The sequence below is a fragment of the Syngnathoides biaculeatus genome, chromosome 17, assembly GCF_019802595.1.
Source record: "Syngnathoides biaculeatus isolate LvHL_M chromosome 17, ASM1980259v1, whole genome shotgun sequence".
NCBI lineage: Eukaryota > Metazoa > Chordata > Actinopteri > Syngnathiformes > Syngnathidae > Syngnathoides > Syngnathoides biaculeatus.
This window is the reverse complement of record NC_084656.1, coordinates 13070044-13083114: the sequence shown is the minus strand read 5'-3', so window position 1 is coordinate 13083114 and position 13071 is coordinate 13070044. Positions and strand designations below refer to the sequence as shown.

General features: G+C 43.5%; 1 protein-coding gene across 5 annotated transcripts; it reads left to right on the top strand.

The window, feature by feature from the left end:
• Window positions 1-1244: 1244 nt before the first annotated feature.
• klhl8 (kelch-like family member 8) lies at window positions 1245-13053 on the top strand. Of its 5 annotated transcripts, XM_061801088.1 has the most exons (13): window positions 1360-1389; window positions 3512-3584; window positions 4681-4919; window positions 5914-5975; window positions 6053-6218; window positions 6906-7226; window positions 7500-7686; window positions 7764-7907; window positions 8795-8906; window positions 9817-9985; window positions 10059-10218; window positions 10487-10688; window positions 10772-13053. In XM_061801088.1, the coding sequence occupies exons 2-13, from the start codon at window positions 3512-3514 to the stop codon at window positions 10893-10895; spliced, it is 1959 nt and encodes a 652-aa protein (XP_061657072.1). In that variant the 5' UTR covers window positions 1360-1389; the 3' UTR covers window positions 10896-13053. The 5 variants fall into 5 exon arrangements, with proteins under 5 accessions (XP_061657074.1, XP_061657076.1, XP_061657075.1 ...); XM_061801090.1 differs by lacking the exon at window positions 3512-3584 and having other exon boundaries at window positions 1245-1372; XM_061801092.1 differs by lacking the exon at window positions 3512-3584 and having other exon boundaries at window positions 1314-1372; window positions 4666-4919.
• The last annotated feature ends 18 nt before the right edge of the window (window positions 13054-13071 follow it).

Genomic DNA, 13071 nt, shown 5'->3' with positions numbered 1-13071 from the left:
CTGATGTGAAATATTCACCAGCTGTTGGGAACAACCCAAGTAATCCACCCAACACCCAGCCAATCCAGCTACGGTTTCTTAGTCTGTGATGTCACGTGACTAAGAAAGCGTAAATGGATTGGCTGGGGGTTGGGTTCTGACCTGAAGTAACCCTGTGTTTTTAATACTGAATTTAAACGGTGGATTTCAGACAGTGAATTGTAGCAAGTTAAATCTCAGAGACTGAAAATAATTGTGTTTGAATTTTAAAGGTTGAATTGTTTTATATGGTGAATTTGTTAACGTTGAAAAGTACAACAACAAAATACAGCCATTGAAATTGTGATTACTTTGAACTAACAATGTGAATTTTCCATCCATCCATCGCTCTTCTTAGCCACGTATCCTCACAAGGGTCGTGGGAGTCCTGGAGCCTATCCCAACTGTCAACGTGCAGGAGGTGGGCAACACCCTGAACTGGTTGCCAGCCAATCGCAGGGCACATCGAGACAAACGGTCCCTCTCACAATCACAGCTAGGGGCAATTTAGAGTGCCCAATTAATGTTGCGTGTTTTTGGAATGTGGGAGGAAACCGGAGTGTCCAGAGAAAACCCACGCAGGCATGGGGAGAACATGGAAACTCCACACAGGTGGGTCCGGGGTTGAACCCGGGACCTCAGAACTGGGAGGCCAACGCTTTACCAGCTGACTCACTGCCCTACATTTTTAATACTACACACGAGTTGCACTCTAGTATAAAGGCAAACTGCATGCAGGATAGCTACTGTGACAACACATCTAAGATTCTGAATGGTTTGGGACATAATATGTGAATGGAAAGACAACCAAACCACCATAAATTTGCTTGTCACAAGATTTCTGACAGACGAGTGTAAAGAATAATAGCCAATCTGTGGAGACTTAAAGAAATTTGAAAATAGTGAGTAGTGCACTCCACAACATTGGCCTGTATTCCTGAAAAAAAAAAAAAAAAACGTCAAAGCTTGTTTTAAGTTTGCTCAACATTTGGAGAAGCCACTTAAATACTGGGAGAATGTAGTCTGTTTTGATGAGAGCAAAGCTGAACAATGGATATAATATATATATATAATATAATATATAAAATAAATAATAAAAGGATATAATGCACACCTCCCCAAAGGAGAAATTGCAATTGAAGTTCAGAGGTGGGAACATGATGGTGTGGGGTTGCTTTTTAAGGAAACGATGCTGGTAAACTTCACAAAATTGAAGGGAGGGTGAATGGGCGACTCTCCAGAGACGAGTGATAAAACTACATTACCCAAGATGCACCGGGTGAAATCACAATAAACGTGGAAATGCCCACAAACATTTTGCCCCAGAATAGTCGGCACTTCAACCTTTCTTAAGGTAGGAGCTAAGACAAGGTAACTTGTTTTGCATTTTTGAGCTCGTTTGCCGTCTTTTGCTATTCATATGTGGAATTTTAGTGTCGGGGTTGTCGTTATATATTGGCTGTTTAGTTTTTTTTTGTCCTCTCCTGCTCCTGTCAAAACAGATTAGCTCTTGTGCCGATGCTAGCAGAAAAAAAGCTAACGGTTCATGTTGCTACCACAATGATAGTTAATGGCTCTCAGTTCTTAGGGTTTAATCTGTTTTATTATTGGATAAGACTCCGTGGGTCTTACGGTGGGGAGAATATTTATGTGGTAACTCCACGGACATATTTTAGAGAAGGGGGGGGGGGGGAAACACCTCGTCTCTTCGTGTTGACGTGCTCGGTGCCCAATCGAAGATTTATCCTGGCACTGTATATGGCCTAGCACACACAGAAGTCGAAGCATCTTTTAGTTAAAATGCTTTGAGGAGATGCACTATTGAAGGAGTTGAACAATCCGAACAGATTAAGTTTTCAAGCGTGTTAATTTCGCCTAGTGCGATCTGCTTCTGTAGATGTCCACATCTTGCTAGTACAAAGACCTGTTAGTCCGCCTTTAAAAGTCCACTTCCACTCCATGTATCAACCTGTATCAGTTGCACATATGTGTGGATTTTTCTTTTTAGATTCTCTTTCTCACAGTGGACATGCACCTACGATGAACATTTCAGACCCCTCCATGATTTCTAAGTGGGAGAACTTGCAATATAGCAGGGTGTTCAAATACTCATTTTCTTCACTGTAGCTATGGCTTCTAGATTGCGTTTGGATCACCATTGTGTCAATAAACTAAGCAAGTAAAAGTTCCAGCTCCATCATGTACAAAGATTTTAGGGGGATAGGGGACTTTGCCTTGACAACAATATTCTTGCTAAATACCAGTAAAACATTTGTTACAGCAAACTACAGCCAGGATAATAACCCTAAAATAATAATTACCAAAATAATGATCCAAATTAATTGGGAGAAGCTTCATCATGCAACATACTGTCAACACAACTAAGGACCTCATCAGTGGGGAAACATTGAAGGTCGTAGACTGCCCAAGTCAGTCACTGTACCTTAACCCAATAGAGCATGCATTTTACTTCCTGAAGGGAGACCAGAAACAAACGAGAACTGAAAGAGACTCCAGTAAAGGCCCCGAAAGAACATTTGAAATGGAGAATGCAACAGTCTGGTGAAGTGAGTGGTTTGCAGGCTTGCTTATTGCAAGTAAGGGTTAAATGCCACCAAATATGAAGTTATTCACTTTAAATTTATTTAATAATGTCCATTCAATATTGTTGCTCACTTGGAAAGTGGGTGGCTTCAAGCAAAAGCTGCTTTGTCCTGTCGTGTTGTTTTACACATCTAGATCTAAATACTTTGAACTGAAAGCTGGAATTCTGAGCTTTTACTAAACAACTGAAACCCAAGTATTCCGTGTACAACAAAAACAAAGGACTTGATTTGCCGTTCCAATAATTTTGGAGGGGACTACGTTATTCATTATGTACTTCTGTAAATGTATCTTGTTGCTAGCCACCTCTTGATATGCCACAATATATTTAGCTATTTGTATACTTGTGCTAATATGACAGTGAATAACTAAACACTGCTTGCTTTATATTCTTTAGAATTGTCATTTTTTTTCTTGATCTTTAAAATGAATAATTTTTTACCGTGAGAGATTGTGTGCGTAAAACTGATGTTGGGGGGGGGAATAGATTCCGACTAAAGACTGCTCAGATGTTCGCTCTTTTGATTGATGAATGATTGAAAGAAAGGCATCTCTTTTTGTGCCGGATTTTTCGGTCGAGTTCTGCCGCTGTTAAATAATTCACCAGCAGCATATTTTTTTTCCTCAGTAATAAATAATACAGCGTACTCTGGGGCTGTTTTCATCTTTCGATCCCAACTGATTCCTGCTATATTTTCCAAATGTTGCGAAACCAAGCCGTCAAACGTATTTTTGGGAGATGTTGAGACGAATCCTGAGCAGACTGACTATGAGGCTGCAGTGATACTTGGGTCTTTTCAGCTCAGAAGGGAAGACAGTGCATCATTTGTCTATAAGGTGGGTGTGGGCGGAGCTTTGGCAGCATTTTTTTTTTTTTTTTTTTTGCTAGATGCTCATGTTGTCCAGTCGCAGTAGTTTGCACTTCAGCCAATTGGTCTTATTTGCAGCACCCAGGCCTGCAGGTAAGGTTTTTGTCTTCCTCTTTAGCATCGGATTTTTGCGTTTTTGCTCTGTTTGGAAGCACGGTGTCATCGGAAAGATGCTATTTATTTCAACTTTTACTTAGAGTCTGTCGGGTAAGTAAATGGGAAGTGAAAATACAAGCTGGGGGTGAGGTGAGACTGACCAAACTTGTTCAGCTGGCAGGGAAGATCTCTGAGCAAATGTTCAAGTTTTGTTGATGCTTGTGGGAGGATATTTGTTTCTTCAAGTCTGTCGCCTCAAAACTAATTTCAGAAATTGTCTCCTTATTGGTACTATGGAGCAGTATTTCATTATTATGGTGTATTTTTTTTTTCATTTCCTCAAACACAATCTAGTTAAATGAATGGTTTTAAGTCATCTACTGTAGTAATTGTTAAACTTATATTAGTTGCACTTTGGCAGCACGGCGAGTCGGCTGGTTAAGCGTTGGCTTCACAGTTCAGGGTCTACCCTGTCTCTTGCCCATTGACAACTGGGATAGGCTCCAGCAATCCCGTGGCCCTCGTGAGTATAGGCGGCAAAGAAAATGGATGGATGGGTATTTGTGCTTTGTGTTTATAACATGCCTTAATTAGTCTTCACATGAGACAAGAATGTCAAATTTTGCCACATTTAGTGAAAGATATAAAAACAAATGAAACTGCGTGGCAGTAGCTTCAAAGAGAACAGCGACAAAGTAATCACGTGATGGAAGCTAATTGGCATTGATTACGTACCTCTTGTGTAGTGTAGCAATTTGTCTGTAAATTTGTACAAATTATTAGATTTGTGCGCTCCTGAAGAAAGAATCACATTTAGATGATGGAAACAATCACAAAGTGTAGAATGTTTTGTTATGTAAACCCAGTCAGCCTTTCATTCATTTTGGACGGTATTTTCTTTCTAATTTACAATACAGTGCTCTTTTTCTTGATTCAAAAACGACAAACTTTTTTTATTTTTTGGGTGGTTCTTAAATTTAAATAAGAGTGGAAACTGCTTTAATTTACAAGTAAACTGAGTTTAACGCTTGATGATGAATGAATGAAACTCACACCCACGGAATGTCCCTTAACACAGGTCCACTCTGTCCAGGTGTTGTGTGCCGTACGGCAGCCATGGCGCCGGGGGACGTGGTGCCAGAGCATGCCAAGCAGCTCAAGCCCAAGGAGAAGCGCCTCGCTGGCGCCGCCCCCGCCACCGCCAGACCATCTAAAGTCGACTGCGAGGCAGACGGCTCCTTCGTGTTTGAGGCCCACGAGGCCTGGAAGGACTTCCACAGCTCGCTGAGACATTTCTACGAAGTGGGCGAGTTGTGTGATGTCACGCTCAAGGTGAGAAGTTGTCAAAGTATTTCAGGGGGAATTTTGACGGCTGTCCATTTCCATGGAAATTTTCAGTCACGCACGTACAATATCCCTTATGAATGTTTGTATTCAAGTAGCACATGAAATAATCTGAAGCGTACATGCCCAAATTGGATATAAATATCTCCACAAGCATCCAACACCGCTGTAAACTCTAAATGAAGAAAATACCTGATTTGGCAGCAATCAACAATTATAAAATAGTTAACACACCTCTAATGTAGCTTATTTAGACCATATTTTTTGTAATTGTGTATAGTATAAATTTACAGTGGGTGTGCTTTTGTTTTTGTTGGTTGGGCCAACATGGATGTACATAAAATGGGCAGTTTAAAAGTGGTGATCCCTGCCATGTACTTTGATCAACTAGCCCTCCATTTTCTTAGCCGCTTATCCTCACAAGGGTCGCGGGGAGTGCTGGAGCCTATCCCAGCAGTCAATGGGCAAGAGGCTGGGTACACCCTGTACTGGTTGCCAGCCAATCGCAGGGCACAATGAGACAAACAGCCGTACTCGCAATCACACCTAGGGGCAATTTGGAGTCTTCAAATTTTTGGGGATGTGGGAGGAAACAGGAGTGCCCAGAGAAAACCCACGCAGGCACGGAGGGAACATGCAAACTCCACACAGGCGGGTCAGATATTGAACCGGGCACCTCAGAACTGTGAGGCAACACTTTCCAACTGATCCACCATGCTGCCTTTGATCATGTAATAGTTGGAAAAAAATTATTATATATATATATATATAAAAGAGTATAGTTAAAATTAAACAACTCGGGACAGAGCACATTTTGTTTGAACCCGCTGATGCGTATAAGATCCCCCCCACGCTGCCATGTACTATTTGAGAGCAAAAAAATTGCAGTTGTGACGTAAACCATGGCCTATAAATCCAATCCTATGGGTCATACTAGTCAATAGAATTTGCATCTTCTAATGAACTTTATTTTTTCATGTAGGTCGGCAGCAGACTGATCCAATGTCACAAGCTTGTCTTGGCCTGTGTCATCCCCTATTTCAGGTGTGCACCCTTTTAATGTAAACATTTAGGGACACGTGTAGAGAACATGCGAGCTAAGACTTCTCTTCGTCCCCCAGGGCCATGTTTCTGTCCGAAATGACGGAGGCCAAGCAGAAATTGATCGAGATCAAGGACTTTGATGGAGATGCCATCAAGGATCTGGTCCACTTTGCTTATTCCTCCAAGCTCACACTCACCGTAGACAATGTCCAGCCTCTGCTTTATGCTGCTTGTATCCTTCAGGTAAGTGAACAAAGGTGTGCAGTAAAGTCTAATGTTTGCCAACTTTTATTGAGTCATGGCACATGTTTTTTTCCATTCAGCCTGGACTCTTATTATCTTATCTATCCTAAAAGATTGTCTGTCAAAGACCCAACACATGAGGATAAAGCGTGTAGATCACAAGTGCCAAACTCAAGGCCCGGGGGCAAGATCTGGCCCCCCACTTGATTGTATGTGGCCCGCGAAGGCAAATCATGTGTGTCAACTTCCATGATTCTTGTTAAAATTTGTACCAAAATTTATACTTATATCATAAATGATAACATGGAGATATTCTGTCCCCATAACGGCCCTCTGAGGGAAACTGTAACGACAATCTGGCCCGTGACACAAATGAGTTTGACACCCCTAGTGTCGATGGATAGATAAAGCAAAGGTACATCGGTGATGAATAAATAGTAAAGTTTCTTTCGGCTTGTCCCTTTCGGGGTCACCACAGCGTGTCATCTCAGATGAACGCACATATATGTTTGGCACAATTTTTACGCCGGATGCCCTTCCTGACGCCACCCTTCTCAGGGAGTGGTGAATAAATAGTAGTTTTGCCAATTAAGGTGACATTTTAGAACGTCTGTGGCACACCAGTTGATCTCTTGCGCTCCACCACGGTGGTTGGTCATCAATCCAGTAAACACCCGAAAACCGCAGGTGGAGCTGGTGGCGCGGGCCTGCTGCGAGTACATGAAGGCCCACTTCCACCCCACCAATTGCCTGGCGGTGCGCACCTTCGCCGAGAGCCACAACCGCGTGGACCTGATGGACATGGCCGACCGCTACGCCTGCGAGCACTTCAGCGAGGTGGTGGAGTGCGAGGACTTCACGTGCGTGTCGCCGCAGCACCTGCGGACGCTGCTGGCCTCTGGCGACCTCAACATCCAGTCGGAGACGCAGGTATACAAGGCGGCCGTCAAGTGGCTCAAAGCCAACCCGCAGCACCACCACGCCTGGCTGGACCACATCTTCTCTCAGGTTAGTTTTATCTTCCGACTTGATTTACAGTCAAAGTCTCCACATAAATCATATCAAAATATCTGCCACTTTTAATGTGACCTACGACCTGTACAACTCAACTGGGGGAAAAAATGCATGCAAGAAGGGAAATAAAAATCAACCAAGAATGTGGTTGCACAAGTGTGCACACCTTCACAACTGAGGACATGGCTGTGCACATTAAAACTCGTGTTAATGGAAGTCACCTCACACCTGCCACCATTTGGTGGGCCTCGTGCATTTGGTCTGCAGGTACGCCTGCCACTGCTCCCCGTGGACTTTCTGACCGGTACGGTGGCCAAGGATGACATGATCAAGGGCAACCTGAGTTGCCGCGACCTGATGGACGAGGCCCGGAACTACCACCTCCAGCTCAGCAACAAGGCAGTGCCCGACTTCGAGTACTCGATCCGCACCGTGCCCCGAAAACACACCGCAGGTTGTTACCGCATGCTTTTTCATGTAACACTCTGCTTTGTGAACCAGTTGCCAAATAAACAACCGTTCTTTCCTCAGGAGTTTTGTTCTGCGTGGGTGGGCGCGGGGGCTCCGGTGACCCGTTTCGCAGCATCGAGTGCTACTCCATCAGCAAGAACAGCTGGTTCCTGGGCCCCGAGATGAACAGCAGACGGCGGCACGTCGGTGTCATTTCTGTAGGAGGTAAAAGTTAACGAGAAGAGAGGGAGAGAAAAGAAACAGGCAGGTTCAAACTGTCAACATTATAAAATGTTTATAAACTCTACAAGCACCGTGTAGAAGAAATAATGCATTCTCAACACAAACAACTTTATTAATTCAACAACAAAAAAGAAAAAACGTATTGTTTATGTAAACTACTCCCCCTCAAAGGCGTTTGAAGAACAATACTGCCACCCTGTGGTGCTCCAAGATGGAATTCAAACAGAAAGTAAAGCACCTTTACCTGCTCACTCAACTGAAATTGTGTGTGGTGTAGGCTTTGGCATCAAGAATTGAGAACTAATTGGAACTGGGATGTATGTTCTGCCTCTCCTGGAATCGTTCACATTTAAAAATTGGGGTTGCCAGTTCCAATTCTAAATTGCCTCTACGAGTGATTGTGACTGTGGCTGTTTGTCTCGATGTGCCCTGCGATTGGCTGGCAACCAATTCAGGGTGTAGCCCGCCTCCTGCCCGTTGACAGCTGGGATAGACTCCAGCACTCCCCGCGACCCTTGTGAGGATAAGCGGCTAAGAAAATGGATGGGTGGATGGATCCCAGTTCTGAAACTAGTACTTTTACATCACAGTGAATTGGGACATAGTTCACAAATATCTGTGTCACAAACGAACCTTGGGCCGCATCAGTTGGTCAGTAGAGCAGGGAAAAAAAAATGTGGTGGCAAATGTAGCAATTATGAAATTGTTTTTTTTTTTTTGATGGCATTAAAAGCACCAATAAGTAAGGTCATATTTGAGTAAATCAACCCTTTTGGATGTGTTTATCCATCCATTTTCTGTACCACTTATCCTCACATGTAATCAACAGTTTTTCAAATCTTAATTTCTTGCTTTTTGTGTTCATATAGGGAAAGTCTACGCCGTGGGCGGGCACGACGGTAACGAGCACCTGGGTAACATGGAGGTGTTCGACCCCCTCACCAACAAGTGGATGATGAAAGCCTCCATGAACACCAAGAGGTATTTGCCAGTCATCTGTTGTTTGTCCTCATGCTAAATGCTAAGCTTTCTTGTACCGTAATTTCCAGCCTATAGAGCGCACCTGGTTATAAGCCTCACCCACTACATTTGTAGAGGAAATACCATTTGGTACATACATACGCCGCAGCTGTGTAAAAGTCGCAAGCGTCCACATTGAAACACGAGATATTTACAAAGAGAGCTGGTGCACCGAGTTTTCAGTTTTAATACTTTAGCTTAGTTTAACACGGCAACAACACGGGAGCACGAATAAGGCTGGTTTAAAAAATAAAAAAATAAATAAATACAGATAAAAATCACTGAGATGCAGCAGAGACACGCTAGGGCAGTACTAACATGACTGGTTAAAAAAAACCACACAGACACACATACCGGTAAAAATTACATACAAAGTGCTAGCGAAGCGCTAACAGGGCTGGTTTAAAAAAAAAAAAAAAAACATACCGGTGAAAGTCACTTCCTCGGCACATATATTCCACTGGTCTCACTCTTGCCTTTTCCGCTCGACGCCCCTTTGCGGCCGTTTAGGAAAAAAATGCACAAATTAGCCGCATCACCGCATAAGCCGTAGAGTTGAAAGCGTGTGGAAAAAAGTTGCGGCTTATAGGCCGGAAATCACAGTAGTTCTCAAATATTAGCTAATAGGAGGCTCTTTGGGGAACACAATTGCTGTCGTGAATTGTAGTCAAGAAGCAGACTGGGCCGAACAAATCAATTGCGTAGTTCCTTGGAACACAAACATGGACGCAGACAACATTGTGGTTGTTGCTACAGAGTTCATTGAATTATAGGTGCATCTCAGTAGAAGATGTCATTTATTTCAAAAGTGAAACATACTTGATTATAGCTTAATACTCACAAAAACTGAGACGCACTTGTATTTGTGCAGGAGAGGTATCGCCTTGGCCGCGCTGGGCGGTCCAATCTACGCCATCGGCGGTCTGGACGACAACTCGTGCTTCAACGACGTGGAGCGCTACGACATCGAGCGCGACTGTTGGAGCGCCGTGGCCCGCATGAACACGCCCCGAGGAGGTGTGGGCTCCGTGGCGCTGGGGGTAAGGTGCCAGATACCTTCGCACAAGCCACGCATCCCACCTCATCGCAGCTTTGTGTCGCCCCGCTCGCCAGAGTTTCGTTTACGCGGTGGGCGGTAACGACGGCTTGGCGTCGCTGTCGAGCGTGGAGCGCTTCGACCCGCACCTCAACAAGTGGACCGAGGTGAACGAGATGGGCCAGCGGCGCGCCGGGAACGGGGTCAGCAAGCTCAACGGCTGCCTCTACGTCGTCGGTATTTGTTGACGTTTGCACTTTCATCCACTCGTGTATTGGATAACAATCTAGAGAGTGTTCATACACACTGGACTGGTCACCAGCCAATCACGAGGCACGTAGTGTACATGTAGACGAGCAAGCACTCACACTAATGGACAACATCTAAATGAACTTGCTCGATTTTGGAAAGAGCGAGGAAGCCAGAGATCAGTGAGAAGCTAACCACTTGGCCACCGTATTGCCTAGTATGACGTTGTCCAACTCCCTTTGTGTGTGTGGTCCAGGTGGTTTTGACGACAACTCGCCACTGAGCTCCGTGGAGCGTTTCGACCCGCGAACGAACCGCTGGGAGTACGTGTCGGAGCTGACCACCCCGCGCGGCGGCGTGGGCGTCGCCACGGTGATGAGCCGCGTGTTCGCCGTGGGCGGGCACAACGGCAACAGCTACCTAAACACGGTGGAGGCCTTCGAGCCGCGCATGAACAGGTGAGCGGCGCACAAAGTGACGGGTGTCCGTTGAGGATCGGCTTTTGACGGCGTCGCCTCGCGGCACGCGCGCTTCTTTCCAGGTGGGAGCTGGTCGGCTCCGTGTCGCACTGCAGAGCCGGAGCGGGCGTGGCCGTCTGCTTGTCTCACGTGAGCCAGATCCGAGATGTCGGCCAGGGATCGAGCAACGTCGTCAACTGCATGTGACGGCGGAACAAAAATACACAAATGATCATCTTCTGACGCTCCTTCCGCATCGTCTTTCATTTTGTTCACGTTACCACAAGCAGCATCGACGTCACGAGAGCGACTGACTTTTTACTAAGTAACTGGGCCTCACGGTGGTTGCGTAGCGTTGGAATTTGGAGGAACGAACATTATTTTACTGACACGGCATTCAACAGCAGAACTTTCTCAAATCTGTGGCTTAGTTTTTTAAGAGCGGGCAGGAGGCCTGAACTGGTTGGCAGCCAATCGCAGGGCACAGAGACAAACATTCGCTTTCACAATCACACCTACGGGCAATTTAGAGTGTCCCATTAATGTTGCATGTTTTTGGGATGTGGGAGGAAACCCGAGTGCTTATCTGGTTTAGTTTTACAAATTGAATTTTTTTTTTTTTTTTTTTTTAGGACTTCCCCAGTACTATGGATAGTAACCAGGACTTATGTTGGTTAGGGTTAACAAGCATATTTGGGAAACCGCACACCTTTATCCATTGTCTCATTAATTTGGGAATTAGTTGTAGTTTTGGGAACAGAACAAAAGAAACATTTCTACAATTGTTAGTTTAAGCAGAGATTACTATTACTAGGCTTCAGGTCGGTCGCATAGCTTTAGCATTTTGGGTGCCAAGCTAACAGATGCAGAGCATTATTTTACAAACGCTGCATTCAACTGTCCTTTTTGGACTGCCTAACTTTGTCCGGTCTGCTTTGTGTGAATGGTATAAAAAGGAACGTTTCTAGCATTGCTATCTTAGCCATTGCTCGAGCTAATAACTCAGCCTCACATTTTTCACATAGCTTTAGATAAATATTTTATTAATCCTGTAAATTCACAACCCTTTTAGTCACCAACATAGGGTTATTTTCAGGAAACCTGTTTACCTACCTTTTTTCTGGGGGTGTGGGAGGATGATTCAACTTTCACTTTGAGGATGACAGTGTAGTTTTATCAAGAGCTCAGTGTTATTGGACTGCTGTGATTGGTCAGTCTGTTTACGGGGATGAGGCTCAGTGAGAAGGAAATTCTAAAAACATGTAAAACCTCAGAGGATGTGTTAGAAAAAGCTGAAAAACATTTCACCCACAAATGCTGAGAATATTTTTTCCTCATACTCATTTGCATACTTTGTTCAGAAATGTAATTTTTAAAAAATATTTTTCAAGGGAAACTAGAATTTAAAAAAAAAAAAAAAAAAAGTACCAGGACAGTCGCATATTCTCGTTTCTGATGAGGTTCACATGCCTTGTGTCCCGGGGTCGGTGGATGAAACAGAATTTCAATTGCACCAATCGTAATCACGCTTGAACAATCATGGCTGACAAAAGTCTGTTGCAGAGAAAAAAAAAATTGACACATTTTGTTCTTTAATTGAAGCAAACTTGATATTTGACATGTTATGCAGAAACGCATTCAAATGTATCAGGGAATGCTTTGTGTGTGTGTGTTTTTTTTGTATGATAGCTGGACTGTCAAAGCTAAATTACACACAATGTTGCTTGAAGGAGTTCCCTATGTGTACAAATATATTTTAATATATTGACACTTTAATATACAAATATAGCTGTATCTTTGCTGTAGCAGTCTTCTAATCGTTTGTTGTGCTAGAATTTTACAAGATGTATAGAATAGTTGTATATTTCACACTTTGTCACAGTGCAGCATTTCTGGCTACAAATGTTTTTATTTGTGCAATTTTGCTAAATATATGTAAATATACAAGGCACTGGTACAAACGGTCCAGCCTGAACATTGTAGTTATGTTGGTTCTTTTGCAGTGTGGTTTTGTTGTAGTTGGTTCAATAAATTTGTGGAAATTATGGAATTTTGTTTTAATTCTCTGTCCTATCTCATAGTTAATCAAAAAAGGGTGGCGGTGGTGGGGAATCATTAAATAGGTTGTATTTTACAAGAAAAAGCTTTTGTTTTCAACAAAGTTGCAATACTAAGTGGATAAAAGTTACACTTGGAAAAAATCCCTTTTGGTTTTTACTAAACGAATTGGATAACATGACAAATATCCATTTCGCACTTTTTGTAATCTGAAAATACACAAAAGCAGTCCATTATCACACCTTTTTCCTCTCAATTTTAGAGTAAAATAAGTAAAGATACTACTGTATTGCAGTGTTTTGTCTGATCAACTGTACATACCACC

Excerpts from the sequence above, each read along its gene's own strand:
- klhl8 (XM_061801087.1), top strand. The coding sequence starts at position 3,512 with ATGCTCATGTTGTCCAGTCGCAGTAGTTTGCACTTCAGCCAATTGGTC. Across the intron at positions 7,687-7,763 it reads GCCCCGAAAACACACCGCAG|GAGTTTTGTTCTGCGTGGGT; the intron begins GTTGTTACCGCA and ends TTCTTTCCTCAG. Across the intron at positions 8,907-9,816 it reads GCCTCCATGAACACCAAGAG|GAGAGGTATCGCCTTGGCCG; the intron begins GTATTTGCCAGT and ends GTATTTGTGCAG.